The 22,797-nt window shown below is 42.9% G+C and overlaps 4 protein-coding genes across 5 annotated transcripts in view; 2 read left to right on the top strand and 2 right to left on the bottom strand.

Annotated features, from left to right (window-relative positions):
• Positions 1-6,249: 6,249 nt before the first annotated feature.
• On the bottom strand, positions 6,250-12,229 carry LOC111951630 (clathrin heavy chain linker domain-containing protein 1). The gene is made up of 11 exons (XM_023969820.2): positions 11,846-12,229; positions 11,504-11,691; positions 11,270-11,409; positions 10,924-11,125; positions 10,699-10,814; positions 10,406-10,505; positions 10,204-10,310; positions 9,578-9,758; positions 9,190-9,392; positions 8,904-9,083; positions 6,250-8,803 (listed from the first exon to the last, which is right to left on the bottom strand). The coding sequence occupies exons 1-11, from the start codon at positions 12,041-12,043 to the stop codon at positions 8,607-8,609; spliced, it is 1,812 nt and encodes a 603-aa protein (XP_023825588.2). The 5' UTR covers positions 12,044-12,229; the 3' UTR covers positions 6,250-8,606.
• A 131-nt stretch (positions 12,230-12,360) lies between these two features.
• Positions 12,361-14,992, top strand: LOC111951632 (ubiquitin-ribosomal protein eS31 fusion protein). The gene is made up of 6 exons (XM_023969822.2): positions 12,361-12,395; positions 12,505-12,569; positions 13,031-13,085; positions 13,192-13,277; positions 14,297-14,428; positions 14,803-14,992. The coding sequence occupies exons 2-6, from the start codon at positions 12,522-12,524 to the stop codon at positions 14,950-14,952; spliced, it is 471 nt and encodes a 156-aa protein (XP_023825590.1). The 5' UTR covers positions 12,361-12,395; positions 12,505-12,521; the 3' UTR covers positions 14,953-14,992.
• A 250-nt stretch (positions 14,993-15,242) lies between these two features.
• Positions 15,243-17,270, top strand: LOC111951631 (prolyl-tRNA synthetase associated domain-containing protein 1). Of its 2 annotated transcripts, none has more exons than XM_070434983.1 (2): positions 15,243-15,457; positions 16,487-17,270. In XM_070434983.1, exon 2 carries the CDS (start codon positions 16,505-16,507, stop codon positions 16,913-16,915), a length of 411 nt encoding a protein of 136 aa, XP_070291084.1. In that variant the 5' UTR covers positions 15,243-15,457; positions 16,487-16,504; the 3' UTR covers positions 16,916-17,270. The 2 variants fall into 2 exon arrangements, with proteins under 2 accessions (XP_070291084.1, XP_023825589.1); XM_023969821.2 differs by lacking the exon at positions 15,243-15,457 and adding an exon at positions 15,687-15,896.
• A 389-nt stretch (positions 17,271-17,659) lies between these two features.
• Positions 17,660-22,797, bottom strand: part of LOC111951733 (girdin-like) — a 91,333-nt gene continuing 86,195 nt past the window's right edge. The window contains 2 exon segments of the mRNA XM_070434837.1: positions 17,660-20,452; positions 21,659-22,624. Of these exon segments, the coding sequence (XP_070290938.1) occupies positions 20,144-20,452; positions 21,659-22,624 (1,275 nt within the window). The 3' untranslated portion in view covers positions 17,660-20,143.

Raw genomic sequence — 22,797 nt, 5'->3', positions numbered from 1 at the left:
CCTCTGACGTCCTTGGGTAGGCAGAAGGAGTCTGGAAGGGCATCAAGGAATCTTTGTGTTGTCTGAGAATTTATAGCACGACTTTTGATGCTCCTTGGTTGGGGTCTGAGCAGATTATTTGTTGCGATTGCAAACGTAATAAAATGGTGGTCCGATAGTCCAGGATTATGAGGAAAAACATTAAGATCCACAACATTTATTCCATGGGACAAGACTAGGTCCAGAGTATGACTGTGGCAGTGAGTAGGTCCAGAGACATGTTGGACAAAACCCACTGAGTCGATGATGGCTCCAAAAGCCTTTTGGAGTGGGTCTGTGGACTTTTCCATATGAATATTAAAATCACCAAAAATTTGAATATTATCTGCTATGACTACAAGGTCCGATAGGAATTCAGGGAACTCAGTGAGGAACGCTGTATATGGCCCAGGAGGCCTGTAAACAGTAGCTATAAAAAGTGATTGAGTAGGCTGCATAGATTTCATGACTAGAAGCTCAAAAGACTAAAACGTCTTTTTTTTTTTTTGTAAATTGAAATTTGCTATCGTAAATGTTAGCAACACCGCCTTTGCGGGATGCACGGGGGATATGGTCATGATTATTATTATTATTATATGGTCATGATTATGGTCATGATTAAGTATGATTCCCAATCAGAGACAACGATAGACAGCTGCCTCTGATTGGGAACCATACTCGGCCAAAAACAAAGAAATAGACAACATAGAATGTCCACCCCAAATCACACCCTGACCTAACCAAATAGAGAAATAAAACGGCTCTCTAAGGTCAGGGCGTGACATATACAGTTGAAGTCAGAAGTTTACATACACCTTAGCCAAATACATTTAAACTCAGTTTTTTACAATTCCTGACATTTAATCAGAGTAAAAATTCCCCGTCTAAGGTCAGTTAGGATCGCCACTTCATTTTAAGAATGTGAAATGTCAGAATAATAGTAGAGAGAATTATTTCTTTCAGCTTTTATTTCTTTCATCACATTCCCAGCGGGTCAGAAGTTTACAAACACTCAATTCGTATTTGGTAGCATTGCCTTGAAATTGTTTAACTTGGGTCAAACGTTACGGGTAGCCTTCCACAAGCTTCCCACGAGTTGGGTGAATTTTGGGCCATTCTTCCTGACAGAGCTGGTGTAACTGAGTCAGGTTTGTAGGCCTCCTTGCTCGCACATGCTTTTTCAGTTCTGCCCACACATTTTCTATAGGATTGAAGTCAGGGCTTTGTGATGGCCACTCTAATACCTTGACTTTGTTGTCCTTAAGCTATTTTGCCACAACTTTGGAAGTATGCTTGGGGTCATTGTCCATTTGGAAGACCCATTTGTGACCAAGCTTTAACTTCCTGACTGATGTCTTGAGATGTTGCTTCAATATATCCACCTAATTTTCCTACCTCATGATGCCATCTGTTTTGTGAATTGTACCGGTCCCTCCTGCAGCAAAGCACCCCCACAACATGATGCAGCCACCCCCGTGCTTCACGGTTGGGATGGTGTTCTTTGGCTTGCAAGCCTCCCCCTTTTTCCTCCAAACATAACAATGGGCATTATGGCCAAACAGTTCTATTTTTGTTTCATTAGACCAGAGGACATTTCTCTAAAAAGTACGATCTTTGTCCCAATGTGCAGTTGCAAACCGTAGTCTGGATTTTTTATGGCGGTTTTGGAGCAGTGGCTTCTTCCTTGCTGAGCGGCTTTTCAGGTTATGTCGATATAGGACTCGTTTTACTGTGTATATAGATACTTTTGTACCTGTTTCCTCCAGCATCTTCACACGGTCCTTTTCTGTTCTGGGATTGATTTGTACTTTTCGCACCGAAGTACGTTCATCTCTAGGAGACAGAACACATCTCCTTCCTGAGCGGTATGACGGCTACGTGGTCCCATGGTGTTTATACTTGCGTACCATTGTTTGTACAGATGAACGTGATACCTTCTGCCGTTTGGAAATTGCTCCCAATGATGAACCAGACTTATGGAGGTCTACAACAGGTCTTGGCTGATTTCTTTTGATTTCCCCATGATGTCAATCAAAGAGGCACTGAGTTTGAAGGTAGGCCTTGAAATACATCCACAGGTACACCTTCAATTGACTCAAATTAGGTCAATTAGCTTATCAGAAGCTTCTAAAGCCATGACATCATTTTCTGGAATTTTCCAACTTAGTGCATGTAAACTTCTCAACCACTGGAATTGTGATACAGTGAATTATAAGTGAAATAATCTGTCTGGAAACAATTGTTGGAAAAATTACTTGTGTCATGCACAAAGTAGATGTCCTAACTGACTTGCCAAAACTATAGTTTGTTAACAAGAAATTTATGGAGTGGTTGAAAAACTAGTTTTAATGACTCCAACCTAAGTGTATGTAAACTTCCGACTTCAACTGTAGATATGGGCATAATGAGTAGAACTATAGAGGTTTGTGTGCAGTTCCTTTGAAGGAAACACAGTTGGAATCTACGTGGAATATGTAATCATGCCTCAAGGCAGGGCAAATATAAACAATTACTCATATGGGCCTTATGACCTTGAATACGACCCTGGCCTGTGATATGACCCTTTACCTGAATGGTAATGTGCAGAGTCATGGTAGGGCAGGCATGGAGGCTGAAGAGGGGCATTGCTCTGGCATAGCAGCATTAGGGGCTAATCCTCAATAGAACAGGTGTGAGAGTGGGGTGTCAGCACCATTGGCATGGCTAGACTTGAGCCTTTGTTTTAAATGGGACAGGCATGTGGCATCTTCTTCCGTCCGACAAACTCTGGCATAGGCAGGACTAGGGTGTCAAACTTTCATTGAAAATGAGAGATGTATTTACAAGTAAAAGGTTTGTTTAATCCATAGCTGCATTCAAGGAATGTGAATAGAAAAGTGGGAGGATGGCAGTTGTTCTGCTTAGTAATGTTGCCTGGTAACCACTCAGCTTGTTGGACATGTGTTGGTGGTTGCAAAAGACCTTTATCCGGTGTGACTCCATCTCCTCTGAATATCTTTGTTACAGTATTTTACAACATTGTTATAAACTATGGCCTGGAGTGGCTTTAGAGGTGAAGTCATCAGTCATCAKCAGACTCACACAGCTTAGTCATACCTCCCTGATACATAGAGATAGCCATCTCGGAGCCTGACCATGAAGATTACAGAAATAAAACACATAGAAAGGAAATAATATGGCATTTAAACAGCTCAGGGTGAAWAAATATGAACATATAAGGAACACAAGCTGATATAAAAGAATATTGGACACCAGCTCAATATAATACATAATGTACGTATACTCATGACACTAGTGTTTGAGTAGATTAAAGAAGGGCACTGTGCTTTCACTTTCACTGTTTTGGTCTGTTTTGGTAGAGGATCATGGCACAGATGATGTTATGGTCTGTTTCTGCTCCAGCTGGAGCGGTTTAGCAACACTAGCATGTTGTTTTATTGATGAGTCTGCAGAAGTGGCCCACATAAGAGGCCTAATTACAGAAGCTCGATTTCTTATCACATGGCTTCCCTACAGGAGGGAGAACTGGATTCACCAGATTGTTGGACTCCTTGGTGAAGAACCAGAATTAACTCAACCTGTCCAACTCTCACAATAGCTCTGATAACACAGACACGCTGGTTTTCGGTCAGAAATGTCTGGAATGTTCACTTATCATAGCTTCTTCAATGGCATCTGATGAGTAAGAATGCTCTGTGTGTCTCTTTGACATTTCATTTTATTTAGCGTTGGTCAATATTTGGAACGATTATATGATTCAAAGCAAACACAGTAAGAGGAGGCCTTTGCTTGAAGAACATTTCACTCAAATAGATTTTCTTATTTGATAGAGTGATGAATTTGACCCAGTTTTCTGTTGCAGTGTCACGGCCGTTGAAAGAACTTGACCAAGGTGTAGCGTGGTCAGCGTACACTTTCTTTTTAATTAAAAATGACGCCTACAAAACAAACCGTGAAGCTAAAGGCTATGTGCCATAAACAAAGTCAACTTCCCACAAAGACAGGTGGGAAAAAGGGCTACATAAGTATGGTTCTCAATCAGAGACAACGATAGACAGCTGTCCCTGATTGAGAACCCTACCCGGCCAAAACATAGAAATACAAAATAATAGAACATGTTACCCATTCCAAATCACACCCTGACCAAACCAAATAGAGACATAAAAAGGATCTCTAAGGTCAGGGCGTGACATGCAGTTGATGTTAGACAGTTCCATTTCTGTTCTCAGCAATAAGACTGAGACTCTAAAGCCTCATCCTGTAGGTGTGTCTATGTGTGGTTGTGAGAGGTCGACAAAGAAGGAGGGGCAGTGGTATGAGTCCTCCAGAAGTGTGAAATAAAGGCTGAGTGCATGAGACAGCAAATATGACAGAATGCTATGTTCATGACAGAGGAAGTAATTGACGATTGTAATGTGTGTGAACAAGGGACTGAAGGTCAGTGGTAAATGCCTTGAATTACCTCATCAATATTTTTTGGCCTCCACTGTCTCTCCAAGCAAACTGCAGAATACCCATAATCCATGAACACTGGCTGCTGCATTGAGCAGGCTGCTTGCCAAGTGAAACCTGTGATAGGATGCAGTAAACAGTCTGACAACCCTCTGAGGCACCACGAGGTAGACGCAGCACAGACCAATGATTATATATCGGTAAAACTACCAGTATAACCACATGTATGACCCCCAGTGAGCAGCACTTTTCATTAACTTTTAATCATTAGACAAGACCATTAACATCGTCATCTAAGGCAGTGTTTCCCAAACTGGGTGCACTTTTTTTTTTTTGCCCTAGAACTATACAGCTTATTCAAATAACCAACTCATAATCAAGCTTTGATTATTTGAACCACCATTGTAGTGCTGGAGAAAATAACTAAACGTGCCCCCGGGGAGGTCAGGACCAAGTTTGGGAACCCCTGATCTATGGTATGTATGATGTCAGCCTAAGTAATTGATTCACAATTCACATGCACATTCAGCTTTGAAAATTGTTGGCAGTGGGAGGATATCATGTAGCAAACGGATCACATACTTCCTTGTTCATTTATGCAGGAGAGTGAGGAAGTGATAAGGCCTGTTAAGACAGAATCATCACTTGATGAGAAAAAAAACTTMTATTTGAATGCTGATGGAAAGTGAAGGCTGTCGGGGGTAATGGTTTGTGACACATTTTTTGATTGTTTTGAATAGGTTACCTCATCCAATTTTCTACATTATTAATTGGTTATCTTAAGAATAAGACATTCTTAAAAACCTAAAAGATTGTGTTGACGAGCATCTTTATACTGACCGACCAAGGCAGTGGGTGAGCAACTTGAAAAATGAAAGGAGAATCTGCCAAAYACCCATTCTGCCAAACAGAATCTACATACAACACCCTAAAGATGTTTATAGCATGATTAATCAACCCCAATGAAAACAAGCAGTCCCCTCTCAGGGTGGAAGCCCAAAATGGCTGTATACAGGAGGTTGTGCATCGATATACTGTCCTAAAAGCATGCTGTTCCTGTTGTGATTGGAGCAGGCCAGTGTTAATTGAAAGAGGAAACTTACGTAACATGTTCCTGGCTCCTCTGGGACACAAAACAAAGGCTACTGTTTTCACCCCTTAATTGGAGATTATGATTCATATATGCAAATTCCCCATGTCTCTAATTAGTTTTTTTTAGGCGTGCTAGGACTAGCAGAGTGATGATTCATTGAAAATCGTCTTTGAAGCCTTAATTCTGTAGCACAGACCTCCTGGTTGGCTCCCATTCCCCGGAGATTAAACCCAAAATGTAATTACAAGGCAGATAGATCTCTGTTCTCTCTGACACAGAAACCCAGCCACACATTGAAGATGGAGAAACGCACTGGGAGATTAGAGAACAGAAAGTTTTAGAGCTGGCGATTATCAGGTTTAACAATCCAAGAGTTTCATCAGTGATATGGCAAAATTAGATATTTCCTCTTGATCCTATTCCAAACATTGTTTTTCTTTTATGTGAATGACCCCTCTCCGACCCCCGTCGACCCCCTCTCCGACCCCCGTCGACCCCAGTCTGTTTACAGAGTATGTCACATAAACTAACCCTGGAGAGGAGATATTTGCTGCCAATATAATAAAGACAGCTGCACAACAAAGCACTCTCTCTCTGCCCATCTGATATGCTGGAAATCAATGGACTATTTTCCATCCCCATTGCAAACCTAATGTGGCACTGCTTTAATCCATGGAAATATCAACAAAATGGACAGGGCACTACCACAGTGGCTAAATATACACAGTCAAGCCAGGAGACATCAATACAAAGTGTGAGACAGGCGCTGTTTAATCCAAAGATTCCCCTTCCCACCCCAGTACAAATGTGCAACAGTCTGCTCAATCACGGATCAGAAATAGAAGGCTTGACACAGCTATTTAGTCCTGACCACATTCCTTTTAAAACCATGTATACCACTAGCATTGCTCTATCAAACAAAGGCATAGAAGTAAGTCAAACCAGTGTGGACACTGTCTGGACAAAAGGATGTGAAACATGAGGGCCAACGCCCCCCTTGCTCTCTATTTTTGCTGGTCTGCTGTACTGAGCTCTATCTAGACCAGAGGCTGTGTGAGCTAGACACGGCTGTCAGTTCACATTACGTTGCTGGACTGAGGAGAGGGCCCTTATCTGTGCCACACTCTGGGAGATGAGAAACACGCTGGGGCTGGAATACAGAGGAAAAATCCTGAGCTGTTAAACAGGTTCTGACAGGGAGGATGGTGCAGGCAAAAACCTATTTAAAGGACCATTCAAGACAATATGATACTAGCTACAACTACCATCAATATTTTTACATCTTCCAGAAGTGCTATCCAAGGACACTAAGTGCATCTTGTTACATCCTGTCATAAACTGAATCCTGACTAATAGGCAGTTTGTAAAACACAACTCTTGATTGCATCGTTTTGGGAAGATGAATTGCAATGCTTTTTCTTGTTGATAATAGTTTTAGCATAGGAAACAAGAGATGTGAGGAGGCAGAACTCAACACCTTTTTCCCTTGACACAGAGATTCAGGGCTGAGGTAGGCCTCAGGGCAGGGCACTAGGGTTCTTTGTGAGCTGTGGGGTGAGGGGGCAGGGAGGTAGGGTGTCTGGGGAGCTGTTTTATGCAGTGGGGCCATCAGCAGGCCAGGTCAGGCCAGCTCCTCTTACTGCGGGAGATCAATAACAGCAGCAGGGGTGGCGCCATGAAGCGCTGATTCAGCATAATCTCTCACCCCCCGCTACCATTTTCTGATTTTCACACTCTCCCTGTTTCTCACTTTGTTCCTCCTTTTCCCCTACACAATGTCTCTCTGCTCCTTCCTCTCTGTAATAGAGATGCTATACCAGCATGTCAGTCTTACTCTCTCTCCATCTTTGCCTCACGTATTGCCAACCCCCTCTTTTTTCCTCTCTCCGTCTCCCTTGGATACCAGCTGCCTCCAGTCTGCCGTCTGACAACACAGTGCTAGTATCGTTGTGCTAACACTACAAGTAGTGATGTTCAAAGAGCTAACAGCACAGATTGTGGGGGCTAAACAGCTCTAGTGCCTGGAGCAATACCAGCATCAATAACAGTATATTGATAATCACAACACTGATGCTAAATGTTTAAAGTTTAAATTAGTATGACATATAAGGCCATCAACTACACACGTCCATTCACTAACCCATTAACGGATCAAACAGATATACACTGAAACGCAGCCCCAGACATGAGCGGAATTGATTAACTGTGGGAATCATAGACACACAGTTAGCTCAGTGTGGCTTCATGTCTCTTAGGCAGAGACAGAGGAAACTGGAGGCTGTGTTTATTGATGGTGGGTGTTGTTTGTGCTGTGTGGAAGCTTCATTCACTCTAATATGGCAGGGTGACTGAGACTGGCCCTGCACTGTCTATGACAATGGCTCCAGTGTGTGAGTGGAAGGTTAGTGAGCTACTGTTCTATCTACCATTGTGTCCTCCTCGTATTTCTGGTGATACAGTGTATATAGGYAATAGCATGCCTCTCAGGGAGCGGCCATCAGGTCTTATCTCTGTGGGGATAATGACTAACACCACCAAGGATTAGTCAGTGGTGTTCTGGAGGCAGGAAATGGGGAATTTATTACAGGGAAATTCAATATTCTGTAGAGCTTGTCACCATGAATTATGTTGGATGTCGGAGATGCCATTGATCCAAATCTAAACATGTAGTGATAATTCTCTTAGATGAAGTTTAAACTGTTTGAAATTCTGAGTCTAGTTAAGAGTAAGTTATATTGAGGAATAACTAATAAACCAACTATTAAGTGACGTTTGACAATTTTCAAGTGATATCAATTTAATAACATGGCAATACTTTGTGCTTTCTGATAAAGATGGAACTTGGCACTTGTGATATTAATCAAAGTGAAATCACATTCAAATGATTTAATGATCTGGAGGACCAGTGTGGATGACTGCATTTCTCTCTGTGAGCAGTGAGCAGTATGACGCAGTGAGTTATGAATGGGCTTGCCATGGTTCGGAGGCCTCTTGGATTGGTGGTGCAGATCTGTCCCATGGGCGCCCTCTGGTGGCTGTCTCTCTACATGAACACATGCTGCATCAGCCTGGAGCTCTCCATGCCAGGGGAGAGGCGCATGGCCCCTGACTGAGACAGCAGGATGGAGAGGATCTCCTGGGCCAGTAAAGGCTTGTTCTTCTGGCCACAGCAACCTGCTATCTCACCCCAGTTCTCTGCAGAACACCCAGTATCATCCAGAATCACCTTCTCCAAAGTACCTGAAAATCACAGCACTACTAGTCAACTCAACTTGTGTATGTGTGTGCGCGACCATGTGTGGTTGCCCTGCTGATTGGTGGGTGGGTATAGCCTACCTACCTTGCCCACTTGAATGTGTTTCCTCCACCATCTGCAGTGCCAGGTCCTCCAGATCAGAGTTGAGCAGAGCATGGCAGGCAAAGCCCATAGAAAGCACTGCAGGCTGGCCCTGGTACTCCTGAGTCAACGCCTGGAGAAGAGCCAGACTGGGACAACCCTTCAGCACAAACAGACAGTCACCTGCGCACAAACATACACACAGAGAACAATACACACACACTGAGTCACTCACACATTTACTACATAGGATGTGTGTGAATAGTATCTGTAAATGAGTGTTCCCCACCTGCAGTAAAGCCTTTGCTTTGATAGATGAACTCCATAGTACTGCTGGTCATGCCTCTCTTGCACATGCTCAGTGCGGCCTTCCTGAGCACGCCGCAGGCCTTGTAGACGATGTGGGCCAGAGCCAGGCATGTGTCGGCCATCCGCAGCTTCCTGTCTCCATACTCACAGATCACATCCCCCAGAGCCTCGCTGTATGTTAGCCTGTGAAGGTTATGGAGAAAGCTGTAACCCGACATAGACTCAATAACAAAGAGCTCTAAACACAATACCTATATATCTTATATCGTGATTGCTACAACCATGCCCAGCTATACCATTCAAACCCTACAACAAAAAGACTCATAACCCCTAACGCTCATATTATTTATACACTCTGATTGGCTGACCGCTTCTGGGTTACCCAGTGTGTGACCAGCTCTACATAGTTGAGCTGCATGGCACACCGGACCCCCTCCACTGACAGGGTCTCCCCAGGCAGCTGTTTCCCAGCATGCACCGAGATCATGAGTGCCTGGAAGAAGAGAAGCAGAGGGGGCAGTTCCCCCTGGCCATGGTACACTGTGACCGCTAGAGGGGAAACAAAGATGACATAGGTTGAAAACAGTTCAGACTTAAATACTCTATATACCCCTACCTACATGTACAAATGACCTCGACTAACCTGTACCCCCGCACATTTACTCTGTACCAGGCCCCCTGTATATAGCCTCGTTATTATTATGTAATTCTACTGTGTTACTTTTTATTTTTACATAATTTTATAAATATTTTCCTGACTCTTATTTCTTGAACTGCACTGTTGGTTAAGGGCTTGTAAGTAAGCATTTCACGGTAAGGTCTACATCTGTTGTATTTGGCACATGTGACAAATTAAATTAGATTTATGTGCTGTATGCCTGTACAAGATGCAGTGTTACTTTATGGTTGAGACCACAATGACCCACATGATGTGTGTATAGGGACCACAACACTATAGGACATCTGTATAAGATAGAAAATAAGGAGTTTCCACCTTTGAACCTTTCCATTGTCTCCATGTTTCTCAAAACTCCATGAGGGGATTTGGCAGCATGGAAAGCAGCTGCCTCATACTCACCCCCCTCAAATAGGTCAATGAACCTGCAGGGAGACACAACACATAGAGGAATGATCTATACATACAGTATGCATTGGTTGAGAGCATAGTACTAGAACTCGGAAAAGAACTGAAGTACCTTTCAATGTAATCCACCAAGAGCTCCGATTCATTGACCTTGCTGGGATCATCCTCTTCAAACACTACTGCACTAATGCCAAGGAAATCAGTGTCGCTCACTAAAATGAAAATCATATCACTTTATTGCTGCTGTATCATGAGCCTTATCATAGTTAAAAAACAAACAAAAGCTCTCGTGAGGTTTATAGACCTGCCGCAGCTAGGCTACATTATCCCTGACTAGAACTTCATTCACTGTCAGTGTCACTAATACTAACATACACTGTATGCTAAAGTGGAAGTGTAAAATACTTTTCAGATCAAATATATTCTCCAGTTTTGATGTTATGAACTCCAGAAGAGTGACTTCTTTTCCTGTCTTTTCCCATGTCATGAGGGAGTCATTCAGAAACTTCATCTTTTTGTATCTAGAAAATCAGAAGAACCGATAACTTTAGCAACAACATAGGCGTCTTTAATGGTATTCTATAGCCACTTGTGCCAGTGAGTCTTGAGCAAAGAGAGACACAGTCTCACCGGAGTTGGAGTCTCTCATTCTCCACTGCCAGCTCATCCCTCTGGTCCAGGGCGGATCGCATTTTATTGTCCAGGTCATTCTTGACAGAAACAGATACATACTGGCTCTTCCTCTTTATCTGCAGGTCGGCTCGCTTTCGCTCAAGGTACTCCAAATGCTTTGCCAGAGCTGCTGGGTTCATCGACTCATCAAATGTCAGACCTGGAAAAAACTATACTGTAAGCACCACTCATGAATGACATATTGACATGACACATGACAATATGTACTTGTGTAAACATACAGCCATTATAATGTTAAGACAAAACAAAACGGCACAATGAGTTCAGCAATGTAGGACCATGCCTGGAATTTGCCCAACGGGCCGTAATGTCTTGCTGTCTGAGGTCTTCTGACGCAATGAGGGTCTCTTGTCTCTCCTTGACTCCTGTAGTCTATTTAACTCAGCCTGCAGCTCTGCAGTGTCTCTCTGAATGATAGCAATCCTAGAACGGGGAAAAACAAGGTTTAGGCATGGATTATATACTATACTCTGGGGCCGCATTGTGCCATGTTGAAAAATTGAAGTGATTTTCTTGCCTTTCTTGAAGCTGGACAGCTCTTCTCTGACAGTACATAAGGGATGTGGGCTGGGCCACCATGGCCTTCAGTTTCCCATGTGCTAACTTGGCATCACGCTCACTCTTCTTTATGGTACAGATGAACTCATCATACTCTTTCTTGATGGAAGTGAGAATGGTTTTGTATGCAGTTGCATACTCAATTACCTGAGAAAATCAAACAAGCAAGAGACAGGCATAGTTACAACGCAACAAGTTAGCCTAGGCATTCTGATCAGTTCACGTCGTGTGTAGGCCTAAAAAAATGATTGAGTGATGATGCTGAAACAAGGCGAAAGGGTATGGTGGTTCATGTTGATACCTTATCAAATGCAGAACTGTAAATGATGTAACGTTGCTCATCAGGTCCCTCGTCTGGACACATCAGACGTTCCATCTCATGTTGAATGTATTCACCAAGAGATTCTAGGAAATACTTGTCACTGGCAGATTTGATAGGTGGCAAGGTTCTTCTTTCAGATTCTTCTGCAGAGTGATGTAAGTTTCCAGCCCCAAACATGATTTTCTTATGTTTTTCAATTGCTGCTTAGAGCATGGTTTCATTTCTCCAACACGGAGAAATATTGCAGATAAATGTTCAAAAGATAAACAGGAAGGTTGCTATGGACATCTCGAGGGTATGTTGGGTAATGTAGTTATAACATCGACGACAACAACAAAAAAACGATCAAAACTAATTTCATATTTTCAGATAAAAACTAAATAAGCGTTATGTAAATAAACTTTACTGAGAGAGGTATTTTGAACAGGCATCTTATTTAACACCTACTCCCTGCAGACGAGCCCCGAAAACCCCGTCGCACGCGTCGAAAGCCCTCTTCTCATGATCCGCCATTAGCAGGAGACCTGTGGTAAGATCGTGCTCTCTATTTTAGGCCATTATTTACTATAATAACGACATTGTATACTGTGTTAAAGCTGACATAGTTATAAATACAACGCTGTCGTTCATATGTGCAGGTGGATTGAACGCCAAGATGCAGATTTTCGTCAAAACCCTCACGGGGAAGACTATAACCCTCGAGGTGGGTACTTAGGGCTTGTGTCACAAGTTGTGATGGAGGGCTTCTTGCCTCTACTAGCGGAGCATGTGTACATGATTTTTAAAATATTATTCTAGAGTGCGTTATTTCAGTAATTAATCAGCCTTATACATTTGTAAGTCCACTAATCTTTATTGGAGTAGCCGGAACTCTCCAACCTTTGATCTTAGTTTTTAAAAATGTATTCTGAACTGCTACGTTAGCTGGCTAATGTTACAGTAGCTAGCTACATTTCGATAGCATGGCCCTGCGTATACACGTGGAAATGACCAGGTCAGCTCGGCTAACTAATTTAACATCCCTCTGTTAATGTAACTTTCCATATGATAAGTGATATTTGTTCTTGACGTTTGGCTGGTAACAATTTGACGTTAATCAATATCCTGGGAAGTCTTGTTAGCCACGTTACTGTTTTAAAAACTGACAGGTTCTCTTATTTCCAGGTTGAGCCTTCAGATACCATTGAAAATGTCAAGGCTAAGATTCAAGACAAAGAAGGTAATTACATACATTTTTCATCCTTGTCATCCGTTGAATTGCATATAAGAGAGCACTGACGTTGGCTCTCAAAGACTGAACTCCATGTACTCTGGTCCCCCTCTAGGTATCCCTCCTGATCAGCAGAGGTTGATCTTTGCTGGTAAGCAGCTGGAGGATGGACGCACACTGTCTGACTACAACATTCAGAAGGTGAGAACATTTTAGCCTCCCTAAACGTTTGACAATACTACACTTTAGTAAAGGTGTTGCAGGAAGTAGATTAMGTCAACTAAGTGCCAACACACAATTCCCTTAGATCAGGGTTTCTCAGAGGTCTCAATATGTTTACCTGACCTGGGACTCTGGTTGGGTTCTGTTCTAAAGCCATCAGGTGTAAGTACAGCTGGTGGACCTGAATGGACCTGGCCACTGCTTTACATAGCTTTTAGCATATTTAAGGTGTATTTATTGACTTTCAGAAGGCCTAGCCAAAATATATAGATGTATTAAGTAACCAGAAGAGCAACTTAGCGGAATTATTTCCCCCCCCTGATCTAGTCTAATATTTTGATAACATGGCCCTGCGTATACACGTGGAAATGACCAGGTCAGCTCGGCTAACTAATTTAACTATATTATAGGTCAGGTCTGGGTGTCGTTTGGTCTGATTTTCTGCCTCTTTAATAAATAAATAAAACATTTTTAACTAGGCATGTCAGTGAAGAACAAATTCTTAATTACAATGACGGCCTCCTTATTCAGGGGCAGAACAACCGATTTTTACCATGTCAACTCAGGGATTCGATCTAGCAACCTTTCGGTTACTGGCCCAACGTTCTAACCACTAGGCTACCTGCCTCCCCTTTAACCTCCCAAGGACCACTAAGATGCTTTTTTGTTACATTTATCTGATCACATTTAAGAGGTGTGCTGAATATTCAGTTAACGTTCAAAGTATACCGATTCATGTTAATGCAACATCTATTGCCATTAGGAGTTATTATTGGTGGTAGGTTAGATAATTAATTGTTTCCCAGCATTGTATTGATATTTTGTTTGTGTGCTTTTGTTAATTCTGTGACTGATGAATAATCCTTGTTTATTTGGGAGTTTCTCCTTACCATCATTCAGTCAAAGTATTTTTTTCTTATTTTGTCATAAGTAGTGTTGACCACTGAAGTCATAGCTATATGTTGTCTGTTTGGCTGAACTGTTGCTTTTTCCTGCAGGAGTCCACTCTGCACTTGGTGCTGAGACTGCGTGGGGGTGCCAAGAAGAGGAAGAAGAAGTCCTACACCACTCCCAAGAAGAACAAGCACAAGAGGAAGAAGGTCAAACTCGCWGTTCTCAAGTACTACAAGGTAGGGCTTTGACTTTTTCGTGGATTTCAGCTAGATTCAATTAATTATAATATACTATATTTGGCTGTGACCACTACCATATCTCTAGTGATTGGAGCCAACTATTGTTTTGTAGACATTTGTTACTTTATTTGTTTTAAAGCTGAATGAAACCAGGGACATACTGCTACCCGAACTTGTCCAATAACCAAGGACATTTTTGGCTGATGAATATTCAGACTTCCTGTGGTGTGAAGAATTTCTTGTCAATGAGGCCTTTCATTAAAATAGCACCTTTTTTTTGTCCAAACCCTTTGCTATGTTGTGTCCTAATGAACACAACCACTGTCTTGTGTTCCATTGCTGTACTTATGGCTTCCATGGTGTTTCCTCAGGTTGACGAAAACGGCAAGATCCACCGTCTACGTCGTGAGTGCCCAGCTGATGAGTGTGGCGCTGGCGTGTTCATGGCCAGCCACTTTGATAGGCACTACTGTGGAAAGTGCTGCCTCACCTACTGCTTCAACAAGCCTGAGGACAAGTAATCTATTGGACTGGAGTAAATAAAATGTTTTTACCAATCACTGTGATGGCTTGATTCTTATTTTTTTTCTGCAGTGGATAGATTGGTTTCCAATTTGGCCATTTTCATAGGGTTATTATTAGAAGGGCTACAAATAAAATTGTCTTTTTAGGCTTGAACATTATTTCAAATAAAATGGGCATTGTAAAACTAGATTTTTTTCAATGCGACTTGTCATTTGTCACTGAATGTAACACAAACCGTCATACCCGTCCACGTAGTGGGACAAGAAAAGAAGAGAGCTGGTGACAGCACGCCTATGCGTTGCTATGGGGATTTCAGTAAAAAGTGCAAATCAACACCCGGAAGAGAACGCTACGGCAAAAGTTGAAATATTTTAAGTGTGGTGGCTGACGGCATTTACGTTCGTGCTCTCGTTGAAAACTGACATGTTTGCCGTCTACCTCGTACCACGTAAACGCGGCATTTGTGGTCCCCATTGGTTTTGAACGGATCTTTTTTTAAAGGTAAACTCGCTTAAACTGCTTTGTATTGAAGTGTATTTATGCAATTGTATTCATCACTCATGTCATCACTTCAAGGAAATAATTTACCCCTGGGTGGCTTTTAATTATATTCTAATACAATGGAACTTCAGAATTGAGTCGCAACTACTAAAAATCCGTAATGGGTGACAAATATACATCTACAAACCATGAAACGACAAATCCTCCATTGACTGGGTTTGTTCATTCGTTCGTCTGCGCTTGCGCAGTTATGTAAATACAGGTTTGTGGAATGAGTAGACTGAGGAAGTGTATGCTACGTGGGAGTGTTCCGATTTGTCCTCTGAATAGCGTTTCTTTCCTCTTCAAATTAACAATGGCAACACCTGAGCTCCGGACTGAGTTGGTTAAGTATTTGGAAAGTCTGAATATCCAGACGGTCTGCGTAGACCATCCACCGGTAAGAACCAATAACGTTAGCTAGCTAAGGTCGTCCAGTGAGTTGAATAATACTTCAGTGCACTGGATTGGAGAACAAATGCACATCCCCACCATCACTCCTAGAATAAGAATTTAGCCGTGCATTGTTTTGTTATTTTGAAAATAATTGACACTTTTACTGGGCTTTGTGTTCCCTTTTACAACCACAACTAGGTGTCGCACGATGCCTGTCACATCATGGACTCATCCTTTATAACGTACATTTATAGGCAAGCCATGTTCATTTTAGTACTGGTGCTTATTCGATGTGTAGAACGTTACAGGTAGAAAATGTGACAATTATCCCGCATGAGACTTAATAGATGTATCATATGTTCTCTTATACTATTCTTCAGTGAATTGTTCCTTCTGATTTTTGGTAGGATTGCATTTAATTTCAGTAGTCGCCTCCAGTGTTGATTTGTTACCAGTCTAGGTGAAAGCAGTAGGATAGACGCCTACTGGAAATTCMATTTCAGAGTAGATGAAACGAGACGAGAGGGAGCCATTTTAGACATCAGATACCAAAGTAACATGTCCTCTGACTTGCTGTGATACTTTCTCCCTTAGGTATTCACTGTGGAAGAGATGATGCCTCACCTGCAAGACCTCAGTGGAGCAGTTACTAAGAACCTCTTCCTGAAAGACAAGAAGAAGAAGCGCCTGTGGCTGGTCTCTGTCCGCCATGACCGTCAGGTCAACCTCAACGACTTGGCTAAGAAGCTAGGCTTGGGTAGCGGCAACCTCCGCTTTGCTGAGGAGGCAGCCATGTTGGAGAAACTGAAGGTGGGCCAAGGCTGTGCCACTGCCCTGGCACTCTTCTGTGATAAGGACCAGAGCGTCAAGTTTGTCCTGGACAGCGACCTGGTCAACGGAGGCCATGAGCGAGTTTACTTCCATCCCATGACCAATGCTGTCTCTATGGGACTAAAGCCAGAGGATCTCTTGAAGTTTTTAAAGGAGACAGGACATGAACCAGTTCTTCAGAGCTTTGACTAGTAAATACCTTGAAATTAACATACTTACTATCCTGTCAGACTGTGCTTTGGCTTGGTACAATGATTTATTTAAAAGTTATTTACCTTTGTGCCTTTACTTCGGGTTATCAAGAAATTTCCATTATTGTAAAAAATAATAAAAAATAGTCAAACATTTGGGACAGAATAAGGGATGGAGAGACCTTGTTTTCTATGGGCAAGAGACCAGTAGATAGTTGGTTATATGTACATGGTTGAAAGACAATGTAGTAGTGAGTTACGGTGTTTGCATTGTATCTCCCTCTGCGAGATCTAGTCATTTGCACTGTTTTGATACTAAATACTGCAGTGTAATAAAGCAGATGATGGAACATTGATGCTCCACTCAAATCGTCTGGGATTATACGCTGTGCACACCCTTAATTTAGGTGCTGGAACAGGAAGGTCTGCACACTGTATATGCTCCCAATTCACTGCCCTGACAAAGATCCGGTTCGGATCGAAACATTTTCAATATAGCAGAATAAACAGTGCAGGCCTATCCCCCCCTAAAGTGTCATATATAATATTTAAAGGGGCATTACATTAATCTGTATGTAGAAATCATGACATTACTTTCATCCAATATCCCAACAACTTCAGTTGGTGATTAGATTACAAATTATGCAAATTATTCATCTGACGAAGAATAGATGACACTTGACAGTTACAGTCCTTTATGAGATTGGCGCTGTGGGCAGTGAAGATGAAATGACACACAGGAGTCTTCTGGAGTTTTCATTACATCAAATGGATTTATGTAAAAGTGGAGAAGGAAGTGGACACTAGGTCATCATCACAGACACAGTAATCTGACAGCACTGTACACATACACAGGTGTGCCATTCAGCTCACACAACCTTAATCTTGATTGGATTGGCTGTCAATCAAACAGATGGCATGGCTTCCTGCGATAGTCATTTTGGCATTTCAGAGGAACACAACTTAAAATATAGTCCATTCTGATTGGGAGGAAACCATGTTGATTGATTGCTCCATGCAGATTGTGGTTGACCTTGTTGTTCTGTGTCCACAAGCAGTTTTATTTCCGGTGCATATTGCTGAAAGTAGACGTCAGCTGTTCCACAGTAGAAAGATGTTGCATGTGCATGCTCATTTACAAAGAGTATCATTAACATCAAATGGCAAACTGCAAAAGTCCAGCTGATTCACACAGAGGACAACGTGGAGTCCCCAGGGTCTAGTTTAAGCTCACCCATTTGGCTTTGCGTGAACAGTGGCACCAAGTGTAGGTCCGTGTAGAGTGAACGTTAGCAGTTAGCCTAGTGGTTGGAGCGTTGGACTAATGATCGAATCCCCGAGCTGACAAGGTAAAAATCTGTCGTTCTGCCCCTGAACAAGGCAGTTAACCCACTGTTCCTAGGCCGTCATTGAAAATAAGAATTTGTTCTTAACTGACTTGCCTAGTTAAATAAAGGTAGTTTTAGAAAAACAATTGTCACCACATACAGGTAACTGCCAAAATAAAGGACAAACTTGAATAAATGAGGGTTCTGGCAGCACTGTTATGGTGTGGGGAGCATTTTCCTGCCATGGTTTAGGTCCTCTCAACCCCTTAGAGGGCAAGGTAAACACCAATACATACACATCTATTCTGAGAATCACCTTCAACCTATGGTGAAGAATTTCTATCCTGATGGGAGTGGTCTCTTCCAGGACGACAATGGGTAAGGTAGTTTTGCATGGCCCGGTGCTCCCATTGGTCCTTAAGTGAAATCTACACCCACCCGGGGCACCGGGCCATGTGAAACAAATGGGCCCAATGTCCCTCCGCAGGGCACGATTGGTCACTGAATGGTCTGATGAGCATGAAAATGATGTAAACCATATGTCATGGCCGTCTCAGTCACCAGGTCTCAACCCAATTGAACACTTATGGGAGATTCTGGAGTGGCGCCTGAGACAGCTTTTTCACCACCATCAACAAAACACAAAATTATGGAATTTCTTGTGGAAGAATGGTTATCGCATCCCTCCAATAGAGTTCCAGACACTTGTAGAATCTATGCCAAGGCGCATTGAAGCTGTTCTGGGTGGCTCGAGGTGGCCCAACGCCCTATTAAGACACTTTGTTGGCTTTTATTTTATTTTGGCAGTTACCTATGTCTTAACGGGAAATTTCAACATGTTTCTACTTCATATTCATCACCTCCAGCACCACCCCAACATCAACATATGTAAAAAAGATAATCTTTTCCAATGACATCAACCAATTAGTAAGCAATACCTACTCGTAATTGGTTAAAAATCACACCATGCACAACAATGATGTCATTGGAAACATTTCTTCCTCTATTTTTTACTACAAAACATATAAACACGCCATTTTCACATATGTTGATGTTGGGGTGGTTGCTGGAGATTATGAATATGAAATTGAACATTTTAGACATTTCCCTTTATGAGTTTTGTTTCCTTGATTCAAGGAAAAAAGACAGGACGTTTACTTTTCTCTATTGAACGATTCTTGAAATTGATTTTCATGTTTTTTTTCTACAAGCTTTTCTCTTTGAAGACCATCTCAGTAGACCGACTTTTAAAGGCTTCAAAGTCAGACAGCTTGAAGGTCACTTTCCTCTGAGTTGGAGGCAGACAGAGTGAAGAGAGGAAGAGAAGGGGACAGAAAAAGGTTAGAGGCAGAAATGACAGAAGTAGATGAACATGTAGATATGGACGCACAGGAAAGCAGTCTACATGCATCGACAGTCAGGGTCAGGGGACGGGTTTCAGCTGCACGACACCAGAGCCATGCAGTATTGCAGATAGACAAGCTCGCAAAGGGACCACAACCTCGTATAGAGCCACCGGTGCTTTTTCCTGAATACCAACAGAAAAAAAGTTAAGAAAAGCCAGCTATGGACACACAGTATCACTGAGGAGCAGGGAGGGAGGGAGGGGGTGCATCTACGTGTAGCAGGACAGACAGGTCCTCCTGTTATTAGGGGTTGGGCACAAAAATGGGCAAAGCGTGTTCCACCAGACGCCATGCAGACGGTCCATTCATGTGCCCTTTACCGGGTGGCACCAGCCAGGCCGGGGACGACGACGACGACACACCAGCGTAGCATAAGCAAGCACGTCCAGGATGGGACATCTGTTACACCACTTTGGGTTACCATGGAGCCCCCCCCCCCCATCTCCCTGTTGGACTTGGAGAGYAGCACTCACCACTTGAGCTCATCATTAATGTTTAGGAGCTTTGTTGCTCCCCAGTTCCGCTTTTTGACTTTCTGCGCTCTTGTAACACTTCCACATCTGCAGAACAAAAGCATGTTATATTCCATCTGATAAAGGCTGCAGTTAATGGTTTATACACACAAGATAAATACGATAAAACTATTTCAAAATGGTAAATACATAACGAAGCAGAAATAAATATATCTAAACTATCAACGACATCACTACTCCTACTACTGGTGAATAAAGGAGTGCTTTCTGCCCTCGAATATAACTTCATATGGTTCATAATATACGTTTGTACATGGTGTACCCAGTCAGTCTACAATAATACATAACCTAAAATGAGTTATTGTGCTATTGGAATTTGTATTGTGGCCGTGAGCATTCTCACGACACCGTACCCAGATCCAATACCATGACAACCAAGAGTAGAAGAACCTTCAATCACAAAATAATCTGACAATCACATTCATCTCACTTGCAAATTTCTCTCACTACTAACACTAGAAAGGCAACATTCTCTCTACAACTTACATTTCCTCTCAAATCATTTAGTGAATGACGTTTCTTCCAAAACCATCCCTTAACCCCAATTGAGAAGGATTTGTTGAGAAAATTAAATGGAACAGAAAAAACGTGTCATATGCACAAAACACACCAAAGAAAAAGACAAAACCATTTTGATCACAACAATCAAAATGAGAGGTCCAGAACAAACAAAGACAGAATAAAGCCATGCAGTTCAGTGAATATGCATTGAGGTCGATACAGTAGAATTAGACTGGTAATGAAATGCGATACAGTACTTTAGAGAGGACAGGATTCTCCCACATACCAAACACCCAATAAGAAAAAAAGGGAAACAKAATCTATTATCTCATATTAATAGATGAGAAACTGGTTTCCTGTTAAAGATAGTAGCTCTTTCCTCTGAAGGGCTAGATTATATAATGGCTCCATAAATAGAGCTTATTGTCAGTTAATATGTTCCTCAGACAGCTTATCATGGGACATGTTCTACAAGCCTCATAACTTTAATATTAAACAGAGCTCCATTCTAACTCTGGAGGACCTCTGACATGGAGATTTAAAAAAAAAGATGAACTGAATGTCCAAATGATAGTTAATGTAGCTTTGCAACATGTTTTCTGAAGATGCATTTGTGATTGGAAAATAAATGGTAAATGTTGATTAAAATAACAAGAACAGCTATTCATGTCCCCCATAATGCAGTCATGTAATAGCTTTAAAATGTGAGCCAAACAAGAGGTTTGATTAATGAATAGTGTGAACGGACCATTGAAGCAAAGACATCCAGAGAACCCCACTTCCACGAGACAAAGGGATAGACCAAACCAGAGGTGAGGAATTTACAAATCAGCCATGAAAACATGAAAGCTCAACAGAAAACATAGCATGATAGTGCTTTGATAAAGCATGCAGAGTTCCTTTTTTCTCCCCCACCATCACTGGTCCTTATGCAGGTCCCAGATCAGTAGCTGACCAGGGCGCCACACATTCAGACACAGCCATACTCATACCACAACGATTGTTGGTCCTCTGGGCTAAGGGGTTGGGATGGGGATTGGTCAGCATCAAGCACATGATTGGTGTCAATTACCTCCTGTTCCCCATTCTGGTCAGGTGGGCAGGGCTTTTGCCCATTTGGTTGGTTCTGGGCAGTTTGAACAGAGTTGGGCTGGGGGTGGGTTTTGCCTGGGGGGCCGCTGATGTTACTGACCAGGGAGGTGTTGAGGGAGAGGAAGGTGTGGCTCTTGGCCCCTGTGAAGGTTGGCTCACTGAAGATGGAGTCCATAAACACTGACTCCACTGTGAAGGACGAGCCAAAGAAAGACTCGAGGCTGGAGAGGTCAGTTTCCTTACAACTGAGGGGGTGCTGACTGCCTGTGCAGGGCATACTGACTGACTTGGGAAGGGACAGGGGCACGAGGGCTGGGGCTAGGGGGATGGACTGGTGATTGGGGTGTTGTGATGGGGTACTGGTTGGGGGGTACTCACTGGGCGTGGTGGAGGTGCGAGGAGAGGCCTTTGAGGAGGGTGAGTGGTCCACAGACACGGGTTGCCGGGCGTCTTTGGACAGCAGGTCGTGTATGCTGGTCCGACGCGTGGAGCCCTCAGCTGTGGAGATGACGCTGCTGGCCCGGGGCAGCGTGGAGAAGGAGGTGGAGGAGATGTCCAGACGCTCAGACACAGACATGGCTTTACTCTGGGAGGAGAGGCCGACCCGGGGCTGGACCGTGCCCTTCACACGCGTACTCTCTGCCTTCCGTAGACTGGGACGACCTGGTTGGCCACCCTTTGGGGGTCGGCCGTCTGAGTGCACTGGCGCTGCCTTCCCACTGGCTGAGCGCAGGATGCCCCGCCCCTTGGTGCAGGAGGTGGAGCCTCGCTCAGCCCGGTCCCTCTGCACATGCTCAGTGCCTCCAGAGAGGCGGGGAGACTCAACGGTCAGATTCTCTTGGCTGCCAGACTGGAGATGGAGAGGAGACATTCAAGTTGCCATACCATGACATTACCTGGGCTTTATAGCAGACTTGATTGGTGAAATAACTTCTACTTGTTTCTTATCATAGCACATCTGATGCCTATGAATAACATAGTATAGTACAGTGTTGTAATCTAGTGTTGCTGTGTGTTCCAGGC

Source organism: Salvelinus sp. IW2-2015, linkage group LG25, assembly GCF_002910315.2.
Source record: "Salvelinus sp. IW2-2015 linkage group LG25, ASM291031v2, whole genome shotgun sequence".
Lineage (NCBI taxonomy): Eukaryota > Metazoa > Chordata > Actinopteri > Salmoniformes > Salmonidae > Salvelinus > Salvelinus sp. IW2-2015.
The sequence above is the reverse complement of the archived record's forward strand: the minus strand, read 5'-3'. Positions and strand labels throughout refer to the sequence as shown.